The 27,827-nt window shown below is 44.9% G+C and overlaps 1 protein-coding gene across 1 annotated transcript in view; it reads right to left on the reverse strand.

The window, feature by feature from the left end:
• The window catches only part of FAM114A2 (family with sequence similarity 114 member A2), a 39,414-nt gene that overhangs the window by 7,346 nt on the left and 4,241 nt on the right, over positions 1-27,827 (reverse strand). The window contains exons 2-13 of the mRNA XM_066590447.1: positions 25,925-26,139; positions 25,203-25,296; positions 21,462-21,560; positions 19,119-19,219; positions 11,680-11,814; positions 10,458-10,616; positions 7,716-7,836; positions 5,798-5,877; positions 2,642-2,743; positions 1,842-1,978; positions 1,084-1,156; positions 661-714 (exon numbers count right to left, since the gene is read on the reverse strand). Coding sequence (XP_066446544.1) covers positions 661-714; positions 1,084-1,156; positions 1,842-1,978; positions 2,642-2,743; positions 5,798-5,877; positions 7,716-7,836; positions 10,458-10,616; positions 11,680-11,814; positions 19,119-19,219; positions 21,462-21,560; positions 25,203-25,296; positions 25,925-26,128 — 1,359 coding nt within the window. The 5' untranslated portion in view covers positions 26,129-26,139. The remainder of the gene's footprint in view (positions 1-660; positions 715-1,083; positions 1,157-1,841; positions 1,979-2,641; positions 2,744-5,797; positions 5,878-7,715; positions 7,837-10,457; positions 10,617-11,679; positions 11,815-19,118; positions 19,220-21,461; positions 21,561-25,202; positions 25,297-25,924; positions 26,140-27,827) is intronic.

Raw genomic sequence — 27,827 nt, forward strand, 5'->3', positions numbered from 1 at the left:
TGTTCTATCAGGGACTGTGCAGGCAGAGCACGATGCCACAGCTTATGGCATTGTGCTCTGCGGGTGCCATAGTGAAACATAATCCGGAAATCATCCGGGCTATATCACTATAGGCAGTGGAGCTCATGCCGGAAAGTTTCCGGGCGTGCCACTCAAAGGGTTAAGTAATGCGGTCAGGAAGTGGTTAATATCACATATCTGTACAGGATATCTTCAAAAAACAATTAAAGCTGCAGACTCAACCACTAGAGGGAGACAACTGCATGTAGATTTATACAGTTAGTGGGAGCTATATAAATATGTGTACAGTGAGCTCCCCCTGGTGGAGGCAGCAAGTACCCACAGGGAAGCACTAATGCTACACTGCCACCCACCACAGGCCTCATAGCAGTTGTGTACCCGGCTTTTATTAAAGGTTTATCGCTGGATGCAGTCAGGGGTGTAACTATAGGAGATGAGGCTGCACCCGGGCCCTGGGGCCAGAGGGGCCCCATAAGGCTACTTTTCTCCATATAGGGAACCCACTACTATGAATAAAGCATTATAGTTGGGGCCCTGTTACAGATTTTGCATGAGGTCCAGAAGCTTTAAGTTACGCCTCTGGATACAGTAATAACATGGTGGTGTGAAAAGTTTTTATACTGATAGGTTCAGACTTGCCTCTAAAAATACTCCCGTGATTAATGGGTTCAGGACGTCCGATTTTTCAGATGCCTGAAAAGAGAATAAGTGTTAGATGACGGTACAATTACTTTCCATAAAGAAGGTGGTAAACGTGCAGCGATCCTCTATATACCACCTATATGCACACAGGGTGACTTGCAATACTATATATACACATATATAGCCAGTGAGGACTGACAAATGGAAGTTTCCGATAAGGACCAATAAGATGCCGTTTTATCCTTCAATTGCAAAAAAAAAAATACTATCGTTTGCCAGCTAGTGGTCATTGCTAGTATTGCAAATGCTTGAAACAAATTCCAGGATGATCGCGAGGAAGATACTAAATGAGTGGCGTATTTACAGAGTCTAGAGGAATATACTATAAAGCCTGCCACACTAGTGCTGCATTGTACTTACCCCAGCGGTAGTCAGGAGAGCGGTCATCTTTTTGGAGAGCTGTGATAGCTCTTTACACAGTGCAACAGTCATTCTGGTGAGGAGAGAGTTAAGATATTAAAAAAAAAAACATAAAAGGGATTGTCTTGCTTATAAAGCCCCTTCCCATCTGTTCTACTAGGGCATATGTGTAATGTACCCAACGGTTCGCGAAGACGTGACGCTCCTTGCGTCAGATGCCATCTGTGTGGTCTCTGGTTTTATTTGTGCTCTCATTGACTTTAATGGGCGATTCCGGTCCGCGAAAGTATACCAGAATAGGACATGCCATGTTCTTGCATGGACCATTGGTCTGTGTAAAAGCGTTTAAAAAAAAAAAATGGACGCACACAACATGTACGGATGTCACATGGACTCACACATTAAAATTGTCCCGTTTCTCGCGCACCAAAATCGGACAAGCTCGTGCGGACAGGGCATATACCCTCTTGTATAGGGCAAAATGGTAGCATGGATGTACAAGTGTGTATGAGGGATCTTCTCCACCTTGGACTCCCTCTCCCCTAGTCTAATGATGGAGTAAACGATCAAAAGACAAAATGATTAACGATTATCCACACATGTAAACTGATGGCCTTTTAAAACAAGCAATTTGTTTGCTCGATCCAACGATTTCTCGCTTGGCGTTGAAGGACCCCAAGTCCTTCTGTTTTAGGGTCGGAGTTGATGTCCAGTAGATCTAGACATCAGGCCGATACATAACCAGATCCAGCACTTACTGTGAGAGTGCCTTTCCCCGTGATACTGCCGCCACCTGTGTGTCACCATGCAGAATTAAAGCGGCCGTCTTGTGGAAGACTTCTATGGCGCAGGCGGTCAGCTCAGCCAGGCTGCGGATGGCAAACTCGTGGATATCCTGCCAAATGAGAAGACAACATAAAGTGTATTGCACGGGTCTTATCTATGGCTCGGGACTTACGTGCTACATTGGTTTGGGAAAAATCTCTATTGAAACTCAAATAAAAAGAACCCCCCTCCACAGTACCATCAGTATAATGGTGAGTGTGACCAGAGGCGTAGCTAAAGGCTCAGGGGCCCAGGTGCAAAAGTTTAGCTCGGTCCCAGCTCCCATCTGTACCCGTACCCAAACCGTGCTGTGTATAGCTGTAAAATGAATTTTTTCATACATGATCTAGCTCCTTGGCATGAGCTTTCCAAATTTAACTCATTTCTTTGACTACATGAAAACTTGTTTGTAGCCCCTTAGGGCGAGATTTCCGTCCAGTAGGAATAAAGCCTAAAGTGGCCAGCGAATTTTGGGGGATTTAAGGCTCAGATTCCGGTTAGGTCACAGAGGAACATGGGAGACTGGATTTCAGCTGCCCAATTCCTATCGTATCCCTCAATATAAGCAGCCCTAGAAGTGTCTGTAGCCGGTTCTCACTGCTCCGACCATAGGAATAACGTTCACACACCTTGTCCATCAGCACTTTGTTGTGGCTTTTCTGCTTTTTTGGGGAAACTGTATCATAAAAATACCATCGCCGCTACAACGAGGTATAATTACCGTCACCGTTACCTCAATGGTGGATTTCCTCTGTGGATCGCTCTCATCTTCCTCTCCTGTCACTTTCTCCTGTTCCTCCACTTTAATCATCCAGCTGTAAGTGGATTTTCGGGCCTGAAACACCAAGAGATGTCATCTAGTGAGTAATTACAGGAAGGAGACGTCCACATAGGGGTTACTGAATGCAACTGGGCTACGAGCTCAGAGAGTCACCCACGAAAGAGATTATCATCACAGAGACAGCAAGAACGTCCCAGAGCGGTCCTGGGTCCGTACAAGATGAATAGTCTAATGGTGTAACGGTAACCAGAGAGAAGCAAGGATCACCAGCACATACGTAACGCTCACATACGGAGGACCTCCAACACTAATTTCAGTATGTTTATGGAGAATTAATGCTCATGTATGGGATATCTCATAAATCAATCTAAACATTCTTATAGTTACTTAAAGGGAATCTGGCATCACCATCTCACCCCTGAAATGGACTTCACTGGCCAGTAGGGATGAAAAATCAATTCCTGCTAATTGCCCTCTCTTTTCCTAATGGAGAGACAGACTGTATATACAGCACGGTAGAGACAGCAGTCATCTGTACCCTTGCTAAGGCCATCTGCTATTCCCTCACACCCATCAGCCTAGCATCTTAATAAATCTTTGCGCTTTCTAAAACTTCATATGGAGAAGATGGAACTAATAATCTTTCCTAAATCCCACTCGACACCCCTCACCAGATCTATAAATCACAATCACACATTCCCAAGTATCACAAGGCTGCTGCTTTGGAGTCAGCTTTAATTCTGAGGTGTCCTTCAAAATGCACCTCCAAATGCTCACCACCCCCACGGACGCATCCGCTGTGTTGCCCGCAGCTACTAGGTTCTATTGAACCTAATAGCACAATGCTCACGGTGCAGAATTCCATCGCGGAATTCCAGACCGTGAAATCTCCTGTCCTCACCCGCGACATGCTCTATTTGCCGCGGGTGTACGCGCGGACGGCTTCCATTGCAGTCAATGGAAGCTGCCCGTCACGCTATCTTCCGCTGTAGCACATTCAGCTCTTCTTCTTCTTGATGTTTTAACAGATAATGAACGGTGAGCCCTACAACCACCTGGTGGACTCATTTTCCTTCGGCGTCATCTTATATACAATGACTATGGGTAAATATTTTTAATGGGTAAACTAATTCCAGAATGAGCAAGCAGTCAGCAAGCTCACTGGTTTGTCGCTCAGTAGTTTAGGATTGTGGTTTTAATAGTCCAAGCTGTGATTGTCCCTATATAGGGGAAAATTATGGTTGATATAGTGTAGGACAGACCAGAGGCGTAACTAAAGGCTTATGTGTCCATATGTGCCCATATGTCATAAATCAATCTAAGTTCATCTTGGGGCCCCTTAACTTCTCTCAACGGTACAGAACTGCAGATTCGGGGTATGTATGGAGGGAGATCGCAGGTCAATCCTGCTCCGTGCAACATGACTTCAACAACCTGTTAACCCTTTAAATGCCCCGAAAGGATGATCAGGGGTCCTGCACTGCTCCCCACGATAAGATCGTGGGTTGCCGTTCAGTTGCCATGGCAGCCAGGGCCCTTCTGAAATTTTAAAGGGCTGTCATTGCAGACTGATAGATTGCCTGTCAAATTGTGGTATAATATAATGCTGTCCCTCTCCATACACCTCTGTCCACAACCTGCCCTCTTCACACATGTCAGACAATCTCCCGTTACCTCCCCACATGTAATCTCTGTGTTGCGTCCTCCGGACGTACAACCTCAATAACACAAACAAAACGGCACAACTGTGCAAAGGAAACATAAAACTAAGGGGAATTCTCTCCCTAAAGTCCCCTAACCCGGGAGGGGGCCATGCCTACTCGGCGAACCAACCGCGCTGATAAGTGCGAGCCCGCACTCGTGCCTGGGCCACTAACAAGACCCTAACAGGGAACCCTAGCACAAAATAAAGGCAAAACAGAAAACCAAACAAAGCATAAAAGAACTTAGCTAGGAGCTTCAGCCAAGGTGTGTTCCTCCGTCGCTGTCCAAAGGAGACTGAAGGATTGACCAGCACAGGGGTCAATGCTAGCACAGTTTAAATAGGAGCTGAGCCAGCCAGCACCAGGTGCTGACTGACATCACTCCTGCAACTACCACACCCCTCAGCTCCAGCAAGGGCACACCCAAAACCTGGTCTGGCTTGCAAGCAAGGTGCAGGCCTCAGAACGGCTGCAACACTCTGGTACACATCCTGGCCACCACCGTCCCCATCATAATAGAAGCACATGAGCACTTTCTACCCTCACTTTCGGTCTCTGCCGAGCAGCATCCCATCTCTCACATGCGATATATACAGTCTATATTTATTGTTCCCACTTTTCAAATGTATATCAGCTCTTTTTCAATATGAACAAAACTCTAAAATTAATGGCACTTTACAGTAAGTATTAAAGGGGTTGTCCCGCGAAACAAAGTTGGGGTATACACTTCTGTATGGCCATATTAATGCACTTTGTAATGTACATTGTGCATTAATTATGAGCCATACAGAAGTTATTCACTTACCTGTTCCGTTGCTGGCGTCCCCGTCTCCATGGTGCCGTCTAATCTTCAGCGTCTAATCGCCCGATTAGACGCGCTTGCGCAGTCCAGTCTTCTCCCTTCTGAATGGGGCCGCTCGTGCCAGAGAGCGGCTCCTCGTAGCTCCGCCCCGTCACGTGTGCCGATTCCAGCCAATCAGGAGGCTGGAATCGGCAATGGACCGCACAGAAGACCTGCGGTCCACCGGGGGTGAAGATCCCGGCGGCCATCTTCACAACGTAAGTAAGAAGTCACCGGAGCGCGGGGATTCGGGTAAGTACTACCCGTTTGTTTTTTTTTATCCCTGCATCGGGTTTGTCTCGCGCCGAACGGGGGGGCTATTGAAAAAAAAAAAAACCCGTTTCGGCGCGGGACAACCCCTTTAAGAATAATTAGTGAGCGGGAGGCAAGGTGTCTGCAGACCGGCTATGGTACCTGGTAGCACTTACTTCGCTGGGAAAGAAAAGGTGGGGTACGCAGTTACTCAACAATGTGAGATATCGATGAGGGGTCTATCAGTCAGGCACTGCTTAGTAGAGAGCTGGACCGACTGCCCTAGTGTGATCAGACTGAGGAAATACTCACATTTGTCAGTTTCTCGGGTCTCACAGAAATCTGCAGCTCCTTAAACAGAGCAGATATTTCCTCAACAAAATCTTCATCCGCTAGAAAAAGAAATCACAGGAGAAATCAGACCACAGAGTAGCATCAATGACACTTCACAGGGGTAAATGTGTCTAGGACTGAGGAAGGGGCTTTCTGCTCCGAAACATGTTTCTATGGTGTGGATTACAATAAATTGAATATACTATATCTTGGCATTGTAAAGGCCCACTTTATAACCTTGGGGGTAGAACATCTGCATTGTCAAGCGTTGCTGTCATTACATTCAGGGTATTCTGCCATAACCAAAAATCAGGACTTCCTAATAATCCAGAGATATTGTTACAGCCTCTATAGATCTGCTCTGAGTAACATCACAAAGGTGAACAGATTCAGTATTTATTCCATTTGCCCTTTGTTGGGATTACTACCCAAGAAAGCACTCTGCCTTTTTTGGTTTAAGTTTAAGTATGAGCTAGTCCCTCCTGCTCTGGTAGACATGGCCCCTCTAAACATTATATGACTGGTTAGAGAAAGCTTCTCCAGGAGGTGAAAGTTACTTTCTGGGGGCTAGAGAAGCTGTCCATGACATCAGCTGATCATGGACAGCTTCTCTTTAAAAGGGGGTAACATGGGAGTTATGTGGCCTTTCCTTAGCATAGCTCATATCAGATTAGTGAGGGTCCGATTTCAACTGTTAGAATGGGCCTTGTGCTCATGTGATCGTAGCGGCTTTCTCGTTATATACATGGCACAGGGCTATACATGGTGTACCGGCTGTACCTGGCATTATAGGTCAATCCCATTAACTTGAATGGGAATGAACTGCAAAAAGATCATGTGACCAATGAACGTGAGGTCATAGACTAAAGAAGAGCACAACAAACTATATTTTACCTATTTCCGCCTTTGTAGATATTTTTTACATTCTTCTAATACATCTAAAATGAAAATAGAGAAACTTGCTTCTATTACTATTTCCATGGTAACAGACTACAAACAAACCGTGTGTAGTCTGATCCTCCATCTTCTACTTCTTACTAACACATATTTGTTAGATCAGCAAGAAGTAGGGGATAAAACGATGGCAATAGGACTTCAAGATAAGCCTATACAGGGTCTGTTATCATGGAGACACTTGGATCTGTATAGGAGTTGTAAATACAAAACAACAGATTTTTAAATAAAGGGGTTGCAGCAAAACCTGATTGTTGGTGGTGGTGATGGGAAGGGGGTGGGGGAGGTGTCCCACAGTTAAGATCCCTACAGATTCCAAGAATGGGAGATTAGTTGTCCCCCTCCTCCTCACTGCACGATCATTGTACTCCCCAAAGTGAGGAGGATATTGAAAGGAGAAGCAAACACAAACACGTATGGTACCACTCCATTCAGTTTCAGTGGAACTGCTGGAGATGTCCAAGCAATTATACTTGGCTAAAAAGTGGATCTTCCCTTTAAATTTCCTGCATATTTGTAGACACATTAATGTACAGAGATTACATGATTACACACTACTGCAATAAAATAGTGAAATCTCAGCGTGGAAGCTCATAATATGTGAAATCTTAAACCCTCTTTCCCGGCTATAAATACAATGTGATGCTACATAATCCTCTAAATCGGTAGCGGATACATTGTCTTACAAACTGAGGGTCCTACAAGGGGTGGACGATGAGGAAAAGGGAACAAGGACTGACCAACCCCAACTGTGCAGCTGCCTGATCTAACCGCCAACTACCGAAGCCTCCCACGGTCACTGTACCGTGTTAAAAGCCCAATGTTATGGCCGCGTAGGTTCAATCTTCCCTTGCAGGTTATTACTACAAGAGCCTCTGAGCGTTAATGTCCTAGAGAATTTAGTATAACAAGGCATGAACATACATAGACACAGGACCGTTACCTTTCTCCACCTCTTCTTCATCATCAAACTCTTCCATTGAAAACACTTCCTTCAAGGAGTCCAGGTCTTCCTTAAGCGTTGATAGCTCTTCTCCAGATAGTGCCCCGATAATAGACTTCACCTGAGGACGCAAACAACAAACTTAGGACTCAAAGGGACACAAAAATATATTTTTGGATTTCGATATAAGTGAGCAGAGAATTAAAAATAATTTTATGATTGTAGATTTTTTTAATTCTCCTGTCTGCATATGACTATGGGGGCGGCCAATCAATGGGCAGGAAATGACCCACTGACTTCTATGGGAGAGTGTTGTGGGCATGCTCTTTGACCTGTGTAGGGAGCGGAAGGAGGTGAGATGTGACCATCTATTAATAAGGTTGATCCTCTGTTACCTATAAAAAGGTGCCATTTTTCATTGTACTCCTGTCTGTGATAGTAATTGGATGACTGCTGAAAAGTTTTCTCTACAGAACAGGAAGTATCAGACTATTAGGCTTACAGTCCTTTTACAGGCTTACAGACCAAAAAGCTTGTGTTAACAGACAATCGTTCATCTATGACTGTTTACCCTGAATGGAGGCCGGAAGCTGACAGCGATCTCTGGCGCGCAACTCGCCTCCATTTAGTGGTCGTTACAGCTCCAGTGTGAAAGAGAAGGAGCGATAATGATTGGGACGACTGTTGGGCATCTAACAGCACGAAAGTCATTTAAATGGACCCCAAGTGAGCGATGTCAAAAATGCAGGAAATTATGATTTTTTAAAATATAGACTGTGATACTGAAAATTAAAAAAATAATAATTGTTAAAAAATGTTTAACAAAAAAACTTTAAAGGGGTATTCCTATCTGACACACTCATGGCAAATTCTTATTATTCCCATTATATACCTTGAAAGTCTGATAGATGTGGGACCCACATATATCTCTAGTGTTGGTCCCCACTGCCCCCGGCCCAGCCGAACGGGCTAGTCAACAAGGAAGGAAACAGTCCTATTCTCGTGCGTGAATTGTACAAAAATAATGCAAGACAGAATAACGTAAGCAGGTCTATCGGTGGGAGATGAAAATCGCATATGCAAATTAACACATTGAACACAATGGGTCAATACAACACACAAGTTCTGTGCATTGCGCAAATGCACAGAACTCCTGCAATTTTCTGGCCCTTGTATATAAGCCCTAATAAAAGAGCTACAAAAACGTCTGAAGCAAAGTCCCCACCACCCCTGTCCACCTCGTACACCCACGTAAGGGGCAGAACTAGAGGTAGCTGTGGTTGAAGAGATGACACTCGCATCCCTCAGACTTTCATGGCACATCCCGAGGATATGACATAAAGGGTCTTAGACAGAAATACCCCTTTAATGAAATCACTGATATAGACAAAAAAAACCAATTGGTTATACTTATTACGATGCGATTACACGAGTTCTAGCGCTTGTATAAAAACGCACTTAAGCCTTATTCACACTGACGTTTTATAGCAGCTATTTTGCCGCAATAAAACGTCAGCCGAAAATCGCGACCATCTGAAGCACTGGATTCCAATGGTTCGTTCACATGGGCGATTTTCCGTTGCGTAAAATCGTCCGGCTGGAAAAGATAGTCCATACGCTGCGAATTATGGCCGGCAACTTTTATGTGTGGTCGGAAAAGATAGGCCCTATCTTTTGGCCACGAGCCGGCAGCTCCATAGAAGCCTATGGGAGATGTCCGCAAGGGGAAGGTGAGGGACTTTAGCAGCGGCTCGCGCTGCTAAACTCCCTCCCACCACCCTTAGCTGGCAGCTCCCATAGGCTTCTATGGGAGTTTCTGTTGCCGCAATCAGCCGGCAAAGGGTGAGTTTAGCAGTGATAAACTCTCTCTCCCAGGCCGACAGAATTCCGTGCCGTGGCGTATATACGCCGCACCCAGAAGCCTGAATGTGCGAGAAAACACGGGATTTAGCTGCGACTTGGTCGCGACTTTCTCTCGTTCATGTGATATTCGGCCGCGATGCGGGCAGACAAAATTTGCAATGCCCGTGTGAAATAGGCCCAATAATGCACTTAAGGTGCCTGTACACACTGCGGTTGATCTTCTCGAAGTGCAGGTGAATTACTGCTAATTGTTGGTAACTACTTGAAACTATTTAATTTCAGGTGTCAGCCAACAATTAGTGGTTATCCCCATGAATTTAGAGTGGATGAGCTGCAGTGTTTATGGGCAGTCTGAGCTACATTTAACTACACATTATGTGACAGGGGTTTTCTGGGACCAAAATGCTGGTTATCTGTATCAGATCAGTGGAGGTCAACTACTTGGGACCCATAACGATCACCTGTTTGAAGTGGGTGCAGCGCTTCACAGCCACTTTACTGCACACCAGGCACAGCGCCATACATCTAGTAGTGGTGGTGCCCGGTAGAGGAGCTCAATCGCATTAATTCAATTTCAGGCCACGTGACAAATGAACATAACGTCACTGGCTTGAGAAAAAGTCGCAGTGCTCACGTAAACAGCTGATTGGCAGGGGTCCCAAGCGGCAGAACCCCATGATGATGATAGGTCATCAATACTAGAGTCTAAGAAAAACCCTTTCATTTCCTCAGGATGTGCCAAGAGTCTGAGGTTAAGTAGGCAACTAGACTGTCCACCAATGAAGCCCAATATATCTCATCCAGGATGAGCATACAATATGCCTCATCCTGGATGAGCATCACGCCATCCATGCTAGTTAGGTAATGCTACATCTGTACCTTTCCTTCGCTCTCTTTGGACAGCATCTCTAATGCCTCAAGGTGAGCTAGACCCTGGTACTCATCAAATAGCAGCCCGTAGTGCGCGCGGCGCTCCGTCTCTGGGGCGACCTCACTGCTCACACGCTGCTCTTCTCTTTCCTTCGCTTCTCGTAGCACCTGTGAGGAGCAAGAGGAGAAAAAAAACATCAGGATCCTGTGTAATTCCAGTTCATTCATTTCCCTGAGTCATGCACACTACCCTACCAAAGGTAACTGGACGTCTGAGCAATACTCAAAAGTAGTATTTATTTCCATATGTTACTACTTAGTGGGGCTCCTTTGGCCCTAATGACATTGGATAATTCCCATGGCATACTTTCTACAAACATCTCAACAGTGAGACCTGCACGGATTCCAAAAACAGGAGTCTCTCTGTAACCCCCTGCAGGGATTGAATGCAGTGGCGGCCGTGCATGCATGGTGCTGCTCCATTCATCTTAAATGGGACTGCTTGAGATCGCAGAGCGCTTCTAATTGGCCATTTCCATCAACCCAATTGAAATGAATGAAACAGTGTTGCATAATTGTGACTGTTGCTTCATTCATTCTTTCTCCACATCACTGCGGGTTGGTGCAGTGACAAGAAGAGAGAGGCACACATTGCTCTCTGCTATTTCTTTGCATAGAAGGGCTTCTAAGCAAGGCGCAAACAGTCCTCGTTGCATTAAGGCTGCGTTCACACATGGCGGATTTGCCGCGGAAATTCCGTCTGGAAGTACCGCGGGTTTTGATGCAGAGCTTTCCAAGTGGAAATCTTGCGGTTTTCCGCTACGGCAAAACCGCGCGTGATTTCAATCGGGAATACGTCCCGTGTGACCCCAGCCTAAAGACTGAGGCTTTTCAAGAAAACAGGAAATTTTTACAAAACACACATAATTGGTGATTACTTTAGTCTCATATTGGCAGCGCATTGGGATCAAATTCCCAGATGGGTTGTAACCAAAGTAGGAAGTACAAGAAGCTAGAGATTTAGAAAGGCACTCGGTGTGTAATGGGTATAACACCAGGGGGCGCAATAACTAATATCGGAAACAGATATGTAGACGTGACCTGTGACTATGGCCGATAGGCTGTAAAGACCGGTGCTCTTGAAGATCCTGACCTGCATAATTACAGGCTGATCTGCTCCACTTTGTAACCAGTTTCTAATAGTGAGGTAATTAGGATCGCTTCGACCTACATGTGACAAGGTAGCATTCCTGTTCATCAGTCCTTTGGTCTTCTTGAAGCCGGGATCTCCTTCCGCGATAACGTCCATGGTCTTCTTGCCGATAAACTCCAAGGCATCCAGCCCTCCGCTGAGAACAGTCTTCCCCTACGGCAGACGCAGCACATCAGAGGCTATTTTACAGCAACCGTTAACAGTTAAAGTAACAGTCTTCAATAAACGGTACGGTAAATACCGATGGTGGCTATGGAGGAGCGGGAAAGTTATGGAGGCAGATCCACAGCGGTCTTAGGGTTATTAAACCTACTAGTGGAAAGCCCGTCCCAGGGCGACGACTACAATCCGTATATATAAACCTCCTTACTCAGGAAAATTACCCAGTGGAATTAGGAATAGTTATAATGCAAAGAGGTCAGCCATTGTAAATACACAATATACTCTGGGCAAACCAACATGGAGGTCACTTTGGGTGTTGCCGTGCAGGCCCCCTTTGCACACTGCACACTCTTATGAAGGCTGTCTAAAAGAAAAGCTTTATAGTCAACAACAACCAATCACAGCACAGCTTTTATTTACCGCAAAGTATAACACCAATCAGAGAGCAGCTTTCATTTACCTCACAGTATAACACCAATCACAGTGCAGCTTTCATTTACCTCACAGTATAACACCAATCACAGTGCAGCTTTCATTTACCTCACAGTATAACACCAATCCCAGCACAGCTTTCATTTACCTCACAGTATAACACCAATCACAGCACAGCTTTCATTTACCTCACAGTATAACACTAATCACAGCACAGCTTTCATTTACCTCACAGTATAACACCAATCACAGCACAGCTTTCATTTAACTCACAGTGGAACACCAATCCCATCACAGCTTTCATTTACCTCACAGTATAACACCAATCACAGCACAGCTTTCATTTACCTGACAGTATAACACCAATCACAGCACAGCTTTTATTTACCGCAAAGTATAACACCAATCAGAGAGCAGCTTTCATTTACCTCACAGTATAACACCAATCACAGCACAGCTTTTATTTACCGCAAAGTATAACACCAATCAGAGAGCAGCTTTCATTTACCTCACAGTATAAGACCAATCAGAGAGCAGCTTTCATTTACCTCACAGTATAAGACCAATCAGAGAGCAGCTTTCATTTACCTAAGAGTATATAAGACCAATCAGAGAGCAGCTTTCATTTATCTAACAGTATATAAGACCAATTAGAGAGCAGCTTTCATTTACCTCACAGTATAACACCAATCACATAGCAGCTTTCATTTACCTCACAGTATAACACCAATCACAGCGCAGCTCTCATTGAACTCACAGTATAACACCAATCACAGCGCAGCTTTCATTTACCTCACAGTATAACACCAATCACAGCGCAGCTTTCATTTACCTCACAGTATAACACCAATCACAGCGCAGCTTTCATTTACCTCACAGTGGAACACCAATCACAGCACAGCTTTCACTTACCTCAGCAGTATTACACCAATCACAGCACAGCTTACATTTACCTCACAGTATAACACCAATCACAGCACAGCTTTCATTTACCTCAGCAGTATTACACCAATCACAGCACAGCTTACATTTACCTCACAGTATAACACCAATCACAGCGCAGCTTTCATTTACCTCAGCAGTATTACACCAATCACAGCACAGCTTTCATTTACCTCACAGTGGAACACCAATCACAGCACAGCTTTCACTTACCTCAGCAGTATTACACCAATCACAGCACAGCTTACATTTACCTCACAGTATAACACCAATCACAGCACAGCTTTCATTTACCTCACAGTATTACACCAATCACAGCACAGCTTTCATTAACCTCACAGTATAACACCAATCACAGTGCAGCTTACATTTACCTCACAGTATAACACTAATCACAGCACAGCTTTCATTTACCTCACAGTATAACACCAATCACAGCGCAGTTCTCATTTACCTCACAGTATAACACCAATCCCAGCACAGCTTTCATTTACCTCAGCAGTATTACACCAATCACAGTGCAGTTCTCATTTACCTCACAGTATAACACCAATCACAGCACAGCTTTCATTTACCTCAGCAGTATTACACCAATCACAGCACAGCTTTCATTTATCTCACAGTATAACACCAATCACAGTGCAGCTTACATTTACCTCACAGTATAACACCAATCACAGTGCAGCTTTCATTTACCTCACAGTGGAACACCAATCACAGTGCAGTTCTCATTTACCTCACAGTATAACACCAATCACAGTGCAGCTTTCATTTACCTCACAGTATAACACCAATCACAGCTCAGTTCTCATTTACCTCACAGTATAACACCAATCACAGCACAGCTTTCATTTACCTCACAGTATAACACCAATCACAGTGCAGTTCTCATTTACCTCACAGTATAACACCAATCACAGCACAGCTTTCATTTACCTCACAGTATAACACCAATCACAGCACAGCTTTCATTTACCTCACAGTGGAACACCAATCACAGTGCAGTTCTCATTTACCTCACAGTATAACACCAATCACAGCACAGCTTTCATTTACCTCACAGTATAACACCAATCACAGCACAGCTTTCATTTACCTGACAGTATAACACCAATCACAGAGCAGCTTTCATTTACCTCACAGTATAACACCAATCACAGCACAGCTTTCATTTACCTCACAGTATAACACCAATCACAGCACAGCTCTCATTTACCTCACAGTATAACACTAATCACAGCACAGCTTTCATTTACCTCACAGTATAACACCAATCACAGCACAGCTTTCATTTACCTCACAGTATAACACCAATCACAGCGCAGCTTTCATTTACCTCACAGTATAACACCAATCACAGCACAGCTTTCATTTACCTCACAGTGGAATACCAATCCCAGCACAGCTTTCATTTACCTCACAGTATAACACCAATCACAGCACAGCTTTCATTTACCTCACAGTATAACACCAATCACAGCACAGCTTTCATTTACCTCACAGTATAACACTAATCACAGCACAGCTTTCATTTACCTCACAGTATAACACCAATCACAGTGCAGCTTTCATTTACCTCACAGTATAACACCAATCACAGCGCAGCTTTCATTTACCTCACAGTATAGCACCAATCACAGCACAGCTTTCATTTACCTCACAGTATAACACTAATCACAGCACAGCTTTCATTTACCTCACAGTATAACACCAATCACAGCACAGCTTTCATTTAACTCACAGTGGAACACCAATCCCATCACAGCTTTCATTTACCTCACAGTATAACACCAATCACAGCACAGCTTTCATTTACCTGACAGTATAACACCAATCACAGAGCAGCTTTCATTTACCTCACAGTATAACACCAATCACAGCACAGCTTTCATTTACTTCACAGTATAACACCAATCACAGCACAGCTCTCATTTACCTCACAGTATAACACCAATCACAGCCCAGCTTTCATTTACCTCACAGTGGAACACCAATCCCAGCACAGCTTTCATTTACCTCACAGTATAACACTAATCACAGCACAGCTTTCATTTACCTCACAGTATAACACCAATCACAGCGCAGCTTTCATTTACCTCACAGTATAACACCAATCACAGTGCAGCTTTCATTTACCTCACAGTATTAAACCAATCACAGCACAGCTTTCATTACCCTCACAGTATAACACCAATCACAGCACAGCTTTCATTTATCTAACAGTATAACACCAATCACAGCGCAGCTTTCATTTACCTCACAGTATAACACCAATCACAGCACAGCTTTCATTTACCTCACAGTATAACACCAATCACAGCGCAGCTTTCATTTACCTCAGCAGTATTACACCAATCACAGCACAGCTTTCATTTACCTCACAGTATAACACCAATCACAGCGCAGCTTTCATTTACCTCACAGTATAGCACCAATCACAGCACAGCTTTCATTTACCTCACAGTATAACACCAATCCCAGCACAGCTTTCATTTACCTCACAGTATAACACCAATCCCAGCACAGCTTTCATTTACCTCACAGTATAACACCAATCCCAGCACAGCTTTCATTTACCTCACAGTATAACACCAATCCCAGCACAGCTTTCATTTACCTCACAGTATAGCTCCAATCACAGCACAGCTTTCATTTACCTCACAGTATAACACCAATCACAGCACAGCTTTCATTTACCTCACAGTATAACACCAATCACAGCACAGCTTTCATTTACCCCAGCAGTATAACACCAATCACAGCACAGCTTTCATTTACCTCACAGTATAACACCAATCACAGCACAGCTTTCATTTACCTCACAGTATAGCACCAATCACAGCACAGCTTTCATTTACCTCACAGTATAACACCAATCACAGCGCAGCTTACATTTACCTCACAGTATAACACCAATCACAGTGCAGCTTTCATTTACCTCACAGTATAACACCAATCCCAGCACAGCTTTCATTTACCTCACAGTATAACACCAATCCCAGCACAGCTTTCATTTACCTCACAGTATAACACCAATCCCAGCACAGCTTTCATTTACCTCACAGTATAACACCAATCCCAGCACAGCTTTCATTTACCTCACAGTATAGCACCAATCACAGCACAGCTTTCATTTACCTCACAGTATAACACCAATCACAGCACAGCTTTCATTTACCTCACAGTATAACACCAATCCCAGCACAGCTTTCATTTACCTCACAGTATAGCACCAATCACAGCACAGCTTTCATTTACCTCACAGTATAACACCAATCACAGCACAGCTTTCATTTACCTCACAGTATAGCACCAATCACAGCACAGCTTTCATTTACCTCACAGTATAACACCAATCACAGCACAGCTTTCATTTACCTCACAGTATTACACCAATCACAGCACAGCTTTCATTTATCTCACAGTATAACACCAATCCCAGAACAGCTTTCATTTACCTCACAGTATAACACCAATCACAGCACAGCTTTCATTTACCTCACAGTATAACACCAATCACAGCACAGCTTTCATTTACCTCACAGTATAACACCAATCCCAGAACAGCTTTCATTTACCTCACAGTATAACACCAATCACAGCACAGCTTTCATTTACCTCACAGTATATAAGACCAATTAGAGAGTAGCTTTCATTTGCCTCATAGTATAACACCAATCACAGAGCAGCTTTCATTTACCTCACAGTATATAAGACCAATTAGAGAGTAGCTTTCATTTGCCTCATAGTATAACACCAATCACAGCACAGCTTTCACTTACCTCACAGTATAGTAATTATTATTACGAAGTTATAGTAGCAGTGTTTCTGGTGACACATCCATTATGATCCCCACACATCACACACAGCTCTACTACATGCATCTCGATTCCCACATATCACACACAGCTTGGCTCCTCCCACAGCAGTGACATCACCACAGGTCCTTTAGCCCATCGGACCTCTGTGGTGGAGGTAGGTCAGTGTGTTCTGTCAGGACTGCTGAGTTGTGTCTGACATAATAGTAGTTTAGTCGTATTCTCATTTTGTTATTTTTGTCCTCCCCTTCCAAGAGCCCCCACTGTGTTGTTCTTCTGTTGGTCAGACTCTGTGTTTTATATATGTTGTAGGGCTTTCAATGACATCGCCAGGGGCGGAGCATGAGAAGCACTCACATACTCACTGACAAGTTAGTAGTTTGATAGAGTTAAGCTTGGTTCATATTTGCACTAGAGATGCCATTGCAGACTCGGCATGGTTTTTGCGCAAAACAATGGACACCATGACAGAACCCAATATGCCCCGGGAAGTATGTGGGGTCCATCAGGCACCGTTAGGAGTCCATTCCATGACCAGATGTGAGTAGAGCCCGGGAATCAGCATGGCTTTTACTGCTTTCTACAACTTTGAGCAGAAACTGCATGCACCGCCGGCTCTCAGAGCGCTCAGAGCATTGGACTTCTTATATGCTCTATAGACATGTCGAGCCTCGAGTGGTGGAGAGTGTTAAGCAGAGTAGCAACAAAAATGCAGTTCTAAGCTCTCACTCACGCCCTGAAGGTTGTGGGTTCAATCCCTGCATGGTTCAGGTAGCCGGCTCAAGGTTGACCACTTCCATGCTGCAGTCAGCATCTGACTGTGGCATCTGCAGGGTTTAATGGCATTGAGGAGCGATTAGAGAAGTGGGGGGGGGGGGGGGGTCTTTTCACTTCTTTTCTTGGAACAAAAAAAAAAAAAGATTCTCATATGTAACAATCAGAGAGCAAATGTGCTCTCTGATTGATAAAGGAGGATTAACGAGGACAAATCTCCATGTCGCCCCTTTCCTGGGACAGATCATTCCCTGCTCGTCCTCCGCTGTAAATCCTGTATTCTCAACCCCCAATTCGAACAGCTGTAGCTCCGGTTCCATCAGTGTTACCATCATGCTTATGGTGACATTTTAAAGCCAAGATGCCAAAGCATGCCCATAGCGCCAAAAGAACCAGCGCTACAGCCGTTTGAAATAGAGCAATTCAATGCAAGTGTCCTGTACGGCCTCATGTCCACAGGGTTAAAATCCGCAGAGTTTCTCCCACACGCGGATCCGCGCCCCTTAGGGATGCATTGGACACCCGCAGGTAGTTAAATACCTGCGGATGTCATTTTTCCCGTCAGGCGCGGATCCGCGTGCGGGAAAAAAATGGACGTGCTCTATTTTAGTGCAGGTCTCCCGCAGGATTCTATTGAAGCCTATGGAAGCCGACCGGATCCGCGGAACACCCATACCATAATTAAAACTCACTTGTCCTGGACGCTGCAGGTCTCCCTTCCTTCCCGGCCGGATCTTCTTTCTTCGGCCCGGCCGATTTGCCTGGCACGCTGCCAGCGTGCTGAGCACATCCGCAGGGCCAAAGAAAGAAGATCCGGTTGCGAAGGAAGGAAGATCCGCATCGTCCGGAGCAGGTGAGTTTATTCTTATTTTTTGGCCTCATGTCCGTGGGGTAGGAGGGACCCGCTCCGGATTCTCCATGAAGAATCCGCGGCGGGCATGATTTTCCCCGTGGACATGAGGCCTAAAGTCTATCTCTGTTCGTGGTAAACTGGAGGGGGGCTAAATACCAAACCAAAAACAGCTCGATTCTTGTAATCTGGAAAGAACTTCAGATGGTGGACGCCCGGAAGCAGTCACCTTTCGCCTATATGACAGCCTTGTATACTCTGTTGAGTTTTTCGGTTGGGATAGACTTCTATGGCTGGTGGAAAATTTCCTGGAGATGTTTCTGCAAGTCATCTGCTGTTTAAAACACGGGGAGTTTCCCAACTTCTGGAGGGTCCTGTAAATGTCTTCTGCTATAATCCTATCTGTCCCCCCTTCATTCTCCGCAGCGACGCTCGAGTACAAGTTACCTTCTTGTGCTGGAATACATGGATGTACTTACTGTACTCTGCACTGCTGTAGAGATACTGGAGAAGAAGCCCAGAGCACCGGTAATGGGGGATGAGCTCTCCGCCTCTTTGGATTCGCCGGTTTCTCCGGCATCTAAGGAGGTAAATGCAGTAAACTTACTTTTTTTTTTTTTACAGTACAGAAAATATACTTAAAACTTCAGGTCGTTGAGCAGCCGATATGGGCGCACCTCCGATATACGGAGAATGAATCATTCACAGCCTGAATGATATTTTGCAATGTCATAAATTAAAGGGGGGGGGGGGGGGACGATAACCCAGCAGCATATAATCCTGTATATTACAGACCTCCGCTATTCCAGGGCAAGAAATCTACAGAGGACTGTGTAAAGGTTTGCAATCAAGAGATGGATATCATAAATGTACTTCCCAAGATCCCATAACTACAAGAGCTATACCTATGGTGTGGCACAGGAATTTGCAACATTTTGCTAAAGGACAATTTTAATCCCTGCCTCCCCCCACCCCGCCCATGCAAATAAACAAGCTTCATAAGCAGCATGTGCTGACCGATTGCACCATTACAGCCCTTACTGAAGCTAATGGCTAATCTCAGGGCTGTTCTCCCTATTGCAGTCAGTGCTGTTCCATATAGCAGTGTATCAATAAAGCCTGCTTTATACATTTCCTTGATTTTTGCATACTACTTGCTCCTGTCCTCCTGAGCTATGTTTTTTAACCCCCTGTCTGTGGCACTTGTCCCTCGGAGCTGTGTAAGGAGAAGCCATTCTGTGCTGCAGACGGCTTCTCCCCTTCACAGTTCCAATTCCCCGCTGGACTTGATGCACTACCAGGGTGTCAGTGCATCGGCTGTACAATACTACATGTCACAACATGATGCACCAGATACTGATAGTGCACCAGGTCCAGCAGGGAGCAAGCGCTGTGAAAAGGGAGAAGCTGTCTGCAGCACAGAACAGCTTCTCCATACACAAGCAGCACAGTCAGGAGATTGATAAATATAGCTCAGGGGACAGATCATGTGGGCATAGAAGCAATTAGTATGCAAACATTAATAAAAAAATATATTATACAGGACATCTGTGCTGCACTAGAGAACGTAGTTACTCTTTAAGTGCTGTTTGTTAGCACCGCACTCTCCTGTATGCAGGATTGGGCTGTCACTCTGACAGTCTAGTCCTGTACTGTGACAGGGAAGCGCAATACTCAGTTCCCTGCTGTTCATATTTGTTACCAAATGCAGAAGCTGCGGCCAAAGACATCCATGATGTCAGATACAATCTGTATCTTCTGGACCGTTACCATTATATTACTGATCTGTATATGGGGATATCACAGAACACATAATTAAAGAGAGCCTCCAGTAAGGAGCTTAAAACAGATATTTATGTCAGTATCTATAGGGTACAATTACCAGATTTAGTGTTTTCCTTACATCTTGCTCCTTGGCTGTTTTTAGCTCAACTCTTAAAATAGAGCTGTGACTATAGCTTAGCTACAGCGCATAATCTGAAGTAGTCTAGGACACACCCATTGTCAAATCATTGGTTCAGGCTGCAGCGGAAGCAGACAGGGGGTGTATCCTAGATTATTTAAAGGGCTTTAAAGAAAAGCTTTGAGGGCTGCTGCTCAGAACCCTGAAATAGGAGGCCGATTATGATGTGCCTTTCATTGTGCATGTTACTAGTCAGTCAACCGCAGGCTTCACTATGCCATGGAACAACCACTAAAGCCTGTGATTGGTTGAGCAGTGTCATGCATAATGAATGGTACGCGATAGTCAGCCTGCTTCTTCCGGGTTCCGAGCAGTGGGCATTGGGGCTCCAGTCAGACCCTTTATACAATCAATGCTTGGGAATTGACCAAAAGCCAGAATCCATACACAGACAGCTGTTCCAGGGTGTTAGCTCCTCATCAGTGTGCAGAAGGATTTTGGGTTGGCTAGTGAGAAGCCTATGACGCGAGTCGGGAAGGGTAACATCACTCCTTAATGAGAGCACATAGAAGGTGAGTGAGAAGACTTATAAGGCCATGCATGTGCCTGTGGGAAATATATGCCAATAAGGAAGATGGACTAATACCTCTGCAGTGCCACCTATTGGATGGCAGCATGCCTGCAATTCAACGTCTGGCCCTTTATACAGGTCTTTGTAACAATGATTCGGGGTAAACCATCTCTGTAATGTGAGCACTGGTTTGGATTCAAGCAGCATCATAAATCTGACAGGTTCCCTTTAACTTCAGGTTGTACAATGGAATGAATGGGAACATTGCAAAAATAATAAAACGGACACAATACAAAACCATATAAAATATTATAGAGGTCATATAAACCGGAGATGGAAGTTACTTGCCTTCTGGGGCCTCTGCACGATTCCTGAATGACAGCTCTACCGGACTTGGGACTCCCAGCGAGCTCTCAGCCTTCTCAATGGCAGAAGAGATTCCATGACCTGTGCGGAAAGATAGAAAATAACCATAGTCAAAAAGAAGATTAGATTCCCATTGAAGTTATTATGCTGCATGCACTCAGTCAGTCAACTGGAATAAACCCAATACCCCATTATGGTATCTGGACATGAGAGCGGAAAGTATCGCTCATCATTCTCTATAGGCTACAATAGAGAGCCTTGGCAAAGAGCTGCTCTCCCTCCGGTGGGCTCAGCATGATCATGTATTACAAGGTCAGTCCAGTATTAAATAGGCGTTATTATGTACTACGTTGCCCTTGCAATACGTGCAAGTGAAAGTAGTGGCTGCACGGCATACTTCTGCATGCCAGCATGTCGTGGCAGTACATATAGATAGGCACAGGTGCCTATCTGACGTCTTCACAGGTCCTTAGCGAGTGAGTTATGTATCCCTTACAAACACCCGTGGCATCTGTTACTATGGAATAGGACCTGTGATGACGTTAATGTCATGTGATCAGGGGCGGAGCATGTAACTCACTCACGCACGGACGGACAAGTGGTTGTTAATAGTTTGATGCTGCAATACATCAGTATTCCAGTATCTTGTATTTTTACCTGCAGCCTATTAATCTTTGTTACAGGCAGGGCTTCATAGACTCTGAAATACGTGACAGCCCATGGAGCCTTCACAAAGATCTGTCATGTGCACCAATCAGCTTCCTGCGATCACATCACTGGTGGGCTGATGGGCTCCCCCTCTCTAGCCAGCTGCTCAGACCATGGTTTGCATTGACCGTGCCATTCAGGCAGTTAAACAACAGCAATCAGAGCCAACTCCAACTGCAAGCGGTGCCGGCAGCTGTCGGAAACAGCAGATAGCCTTTGGATATGAAGCAAGCTTGGCTCCCAACCCCACTTCATAAAGCCCTGCAACCTATGTCAGATATATTGTATAGGTCTATAAGGGGTTACATATATCACTGTTAACAAAAATGGTGAGGCTCCATTATTGTGTCCTATCAAATCTCGCATCAGATCTCCAGACTTTTCCTGAAGAAACTGCAGTGACCGAGGGTAAGGCTCACTGCTGACTAGGGATGTCACGGGATGTCACGGTGGCACTACCAACTCCTCTCCTGAGGGACACGTGCAACCCTTTGCCAAGGTCCTGGTGGTGCCGTTACATGTATAAATCTCTGCGTGGAAACTTCAGTATATGTCACGGGTGATGCCACCGTTCCATTCACTGTGGTAAACCCCAACGATGGTGCAATAAATAGTCCACACACAGGGCTGTACTTTAAATAAAGTAAACCAGAAAACGGTGGGTGAAGTCCTTCTTTACTGTAACATCCAACATGGATAACAAAGAGTTTTGTAATAAAAACGTATGCGCTCGTGAAAAATGAAAGAAAAATAGCCAGAATTAATTGACAAATCCGATGAGAAAGAAATCAAGGCGGCACTTACTCAGGAGGAGGGGGGTGTATGGAACAAGAAGCCCCCTCCTTGAAGTGTCGACTCCTCAAAGAAAGCTCCCGATTGCGGATGAGACTGCCACAGGAGGATTAGGTCTTTTGTTTTTATTATAGGAAAATGTTGGCAACGTGTTTCGGTGTGAGAAACACCTTTCTCAAGCCAATACAATAAAGAAACATGTAAAACACTCACATTTATAGCAGAGATTTAGTGTTACTTGCGGTTCTCATGGGTGACGCCACATTCACCACATGACCCCTGTAGTGACGCGATGCGCACAGGCAACGCGATCGCGTCACTAGTAGGAACACAAGACCCCCAGGATGACACGGCACGCTGTGTATGCGTGACCGCGTCATCACCAGTATCCCATGATTATAGGATGATGCGGCGCATACAGACAGTGTGGCGGCGTCACGTGATCTAGGACGTAGTCAGTAGGAGGAACGCTACAGCGATATTCTCCTCTCTTACTCCTCGATTACGAGTAATTACCACCTTGAACAGCCTAGCTTCAGCAGGCCTTATCCCAAAGTCTTATGCATAAAAGCATAAACCTATTATAAGCAAAACTAACAACTTTCCACCATTAACCACTCCCCCCGATAGGCGGTTCCATGTAACCCCTCCCACTAAGATGGCGTCACCCATGAGAACCGAAAGTAACACTAAATCTCTGCTATAAATGTGAGTGTTTTACATGTTTCTTTATTGTATTGGCTTGAGAAAGGTGTTTCTCACACCGAAACGCGTTGCCAACATTTTCCTATAATAAAAACAAAAGACCTAATCCTCCTGTGGCAGTCTCATCCGCAATCGGGAGCTTTTCTTGAGGAGTCGACACTTCAAGGAGGGGGCTTCTTGTTCCATACACCCCCCTCCTCCTGAGTAAGTGCCGCCTTGATTTCTTTCTCATCGGATTTGACAATTAATTCTGGCTATTTTTTCTTTCATTTTTCACGAGCGCATACGTTTTTATTACAAAACTCTTTGTTTTCTTTCTCTTGGGGCTCGTTCTCATTGTGAGAACCCCCCAAACTTTCGTTGCAGCTCTCCTTTCCTGCAAAGGATTTGAAAAATACTAAGATGAATAACCTGCCTCTAATCTCTGGCGCTATCTGAGCTACGGTGTTTTCTAATCCAACATGGATAACACAACAGTTCTGGCAATGGAGGATTGGCTTTAGGACAACTTCTATTTGTGAGGAAGCAGGGAGGCAACTTGGGGCATCTTGATACGTGCAGTCCTCGTTATCTGTAGGATCACTCTCCCGGACGACTTCTCTCACTCTCTCTACCGGCCAACACTCACGGTTAAGAAGTCCATTAGCACACTCTCTCAATCCTTCAATGATGACTTCAAGACTGTAAACCAACTGGGGGTGAAACGGGGTATTCTCTATTTCCAAGTAGATGGGAGACCGCTCCGCTTCCTCCATATTGGATAGGCCTGGGTGGGACTTTCTCCTTACTTTCACACTTTCAAAGACTCAGAGACTGTCTGGCGGGAATGACTGATTGCTTGACTCTCTGGTTACCAAAACCCAATCTCAATCTCTCTCCTTGAAAATACATATATCTTCCAGGCTCATTGGATACACACAAACTGTTACATTTTCAGACATACCTATACATTAACCTCTTGCGCGCTGCAACTGTGCAATACACATAAATCACAGACAAGACAAATGCACAGTGCATCCAAACTAAAGACATGATAGACATTTAGGGACACGTATGGAGGGGCCAGATATATATATTTTGGCCACTACAAAACTCTATAGTCTCCCAGTGATAAGCGTTGGCTGCCATTGGTTTCAAGAGCCGGACCACCGTTTATCTGTTGACAGTCCAGGCTTCCAATGTAGCCATAGACTTTAAGAGCCCAAACATTAGTCATATCTGTGCAAGTCTCCCTCTTCTACAGTTTCCACCGCCTCTGCATAGACTTCTATGGGCAGCATGACTCCACCACTTCCTATAATCCGTTTTGTTATGGCTGTTACTAGGGACGGACTTCAAATGACAACAAGCAGTGAACAACAAATTCAAAGGATGGGAGACCCCTAGTGGCCAGTACTTTATAGTCGCTTCTCAGCAACGAGTGATGGGAACTTCTGCTACTGATCACATCGGCACAAGTTACTTGAAAACTTAGTGACCATCTCAGATAAAGTTCTTTCGTGCATTACATATACTCACCGACGGTAGCCACTGTGGCTGTAGCTGTGGAAATTAAGGACTTGCCCCAATTACCCCAATAGCCCCATGATGATGGAGATTTGGCTTCAGACTCCTGCATAAACATAAAGAAAAAGGATTAGAAGTTCCACAGATAGAAAGCCGCTCTGGCTCTGTAATTTAACCCCTTTGGCCCCTACATTGTAAATGTTGGTATCCGACCATATAAGTAGAGAGATACAGTATAGATCCTATAGGGTTATGCAATCAGGTTTGGGAGGCAATGATTTACAGTTGTCCAGGAACTGCTATTTCTTTGAACGTGGATAAAACTGGATGTAGAATTTATGGAGGTGACGTAGCAAAAAAGTTTTTTCCGCTAATAAGCCTCATGGTCCAGACTTCTGGGACCAGGAAATATGATAGGGGTTAAAAATATACCATGTGATATCGTGCCAGCAGGAGTCCATTGGCATCGCATGCATCTGTACGGTATGCAGTTACATATGTTGGGGCTCTACAACTAATGCAGTGTTCATAGACTTTAGACTGTTGCTTCATGGTAACACACACACCACAAAGTTTTTTAAAAGTTTGAAATAAGCTTTGGGAAAAAAAAAACAAAAAGCAGAAAAGCTGATGTGAGATTTTTTCTTGCTACGGCTGTAATGTCAGGCGGACAGCCACCTGATGTGTATGGCCGTGGGTTTACCCAGCAGTGACATCCAGCTCTCTTTCCTCACCTGCTCCGGTTTTTCACATGTCTGGCTTTCTTCCTCCTCAGTGGACAGAGATTTGGCCTCGGGACGTTTGCGAGTTATGGCCACTGGTTCTGAGACGGCATGCCCCTCCTCTGGGCTAATGCTTTTCGTTGGAGCCGTGTTCTCTTCCTGTTCCGGGATTTCGGCGGTTTCCCCGGTGCTCTCACTGCTGTCTTTTTCAGACATGATTTAATCATCTAAAATAAAGAAAAAATCCTTAAGGCCTCATGTCCACGGGCAAATTCGGATTTTAAATCTGGAGCCTTTTTCCCGCACGCGGATCCGCGCCCCATAGGGATGCATTAGACACCCGCAGGTAGTTAAATATCTGCGGATGTCATTTTTTTCTGCAGGCGCGGGTCCTGCGTGCAGGAAAAAATCCGGACATGCTCCATTTAGGTGCGGGTCTCCCTCGGGGACGGCTCCCGCAGGCTTCTATTGAAGCCTATGGAAGCCGTCCGGATCCGCAGGAGACCCGCGCCTGAATTAAACTCACCTGCTCCGGGCAATGCAGATCTTCCTTCCTTTGCGGCCGGAAACTTCTTTCTTCGGCCCGGCGGATGTGCCCGGCACATGCGCGCAGCACGCAGCCGGCGTGCTGAGCACATCCGCCGGGCCGAAGAAAAAGATCCGGCCACGAGGGAAGGAAGGAAGACACGCACGGCCCGCAGCAGGTGAGTTTATTCTTATTTTCAGCCCTCATGTCCGCGGGGCAGGAGGGACCCGCTGCGTATTCTCCATGGAGAATCCGTAGCGGGCCTGATTTTCCCCGTGGACATGGGGCCTACAGGGATTGTCCAAACTCTTGATGGCCTATCCACAGTATAAGTCATCAGTAGTAGATCAGCGGGATGCGTTGCCTGGAATCACCACCAATCAGCTGTCTGACGAACCTGTGAATTCATGTACCAAGCTGATTTCTGCAGGAAGAAACAGCTACCGGATTTAGTATAGCAGGCCATTCATTCCAATGGGAACTGGACCTGCAATACCAAGCCTGGCCACTACAGTGGGAAGGGAGCTGTCTGCTTTCTGTGGAAATCAGCTCAATGCACAGCTATGGGTGATAGGGTTAGGCGCACAGCTGATCACAGCAGAGATCCCCGGCAGCAAACCCCTGTTGTTCTACTATTGATGGCCTATTCTGAGGATTGACCATCAGTAGATTACAAGCGGACAACCGCTTTAAGAAACAAGAAACTATGTATGAATATACGAATTATTTAACGTTCACTACACAAAGGATTATAAATATAGGGCATTCTTCTTTTAAAATAACTGGTAAATGCTTCTAGAGGAGACCATACAACGGGACAAGGAATAATACAGACACAAAAAGTAAGTGAATGGAAATAAAAGTGAACCCGTTGAGATCCATGACCTCAAGCTGAAGACGCTGGGTGATGCAACGAGAGAATGACCCAAAGAACACAAATAAATCAACTAAACAATAGATGAAAAAGATGGTTTGTTTTTTGGAATGGCCAAATCAGAGTGCTGACTGTACAAGCAAGGCATCCCAGAAATATTGATGCATTGAAAACACATTTGCAGGAAGGAACGGTTCAAATTTCCTTCTTAAGGGCTTCTACCCAATAGTGTTTTTTTTTAATGCTGCGATATCTTCAATGGGACAAGTTTCTGCTTTTGCGACTTTTGTGCGATGCGATTTTAACAGCATTAAAAAACACGCTAGTGGATAAAAGCCCTAACTTTGTGCAAATCTTACTTGTAGCTACAGAAAGTGTTTAGTAGAGGCCATTGCTCTTTAAAGGGGTTCTGTCATTAAAAAAATGATCTAAACTTACCTATCCCTTCCCTGTCTGTCTCCTTATCACATCTTCTCCTGGTTGAGCTTCTCCACTGCCCCAGATCAGCTCACTGC

This window comes from Eleutherodactylus coqui, chromosome 2 (assembly GCF_035609145.1).
Source record: "Eleutherodactylus coqui strain aEleCoq1 chromosome 2, aEleCoq1.hap1, whole genome shotgun sequence".
NCBI lineage: Eukaryota > Metazoa > Chordata > Amphibia > Anura > Eleutherodactylidae > Eleutherodactylus > Eleutherodactylus coqui.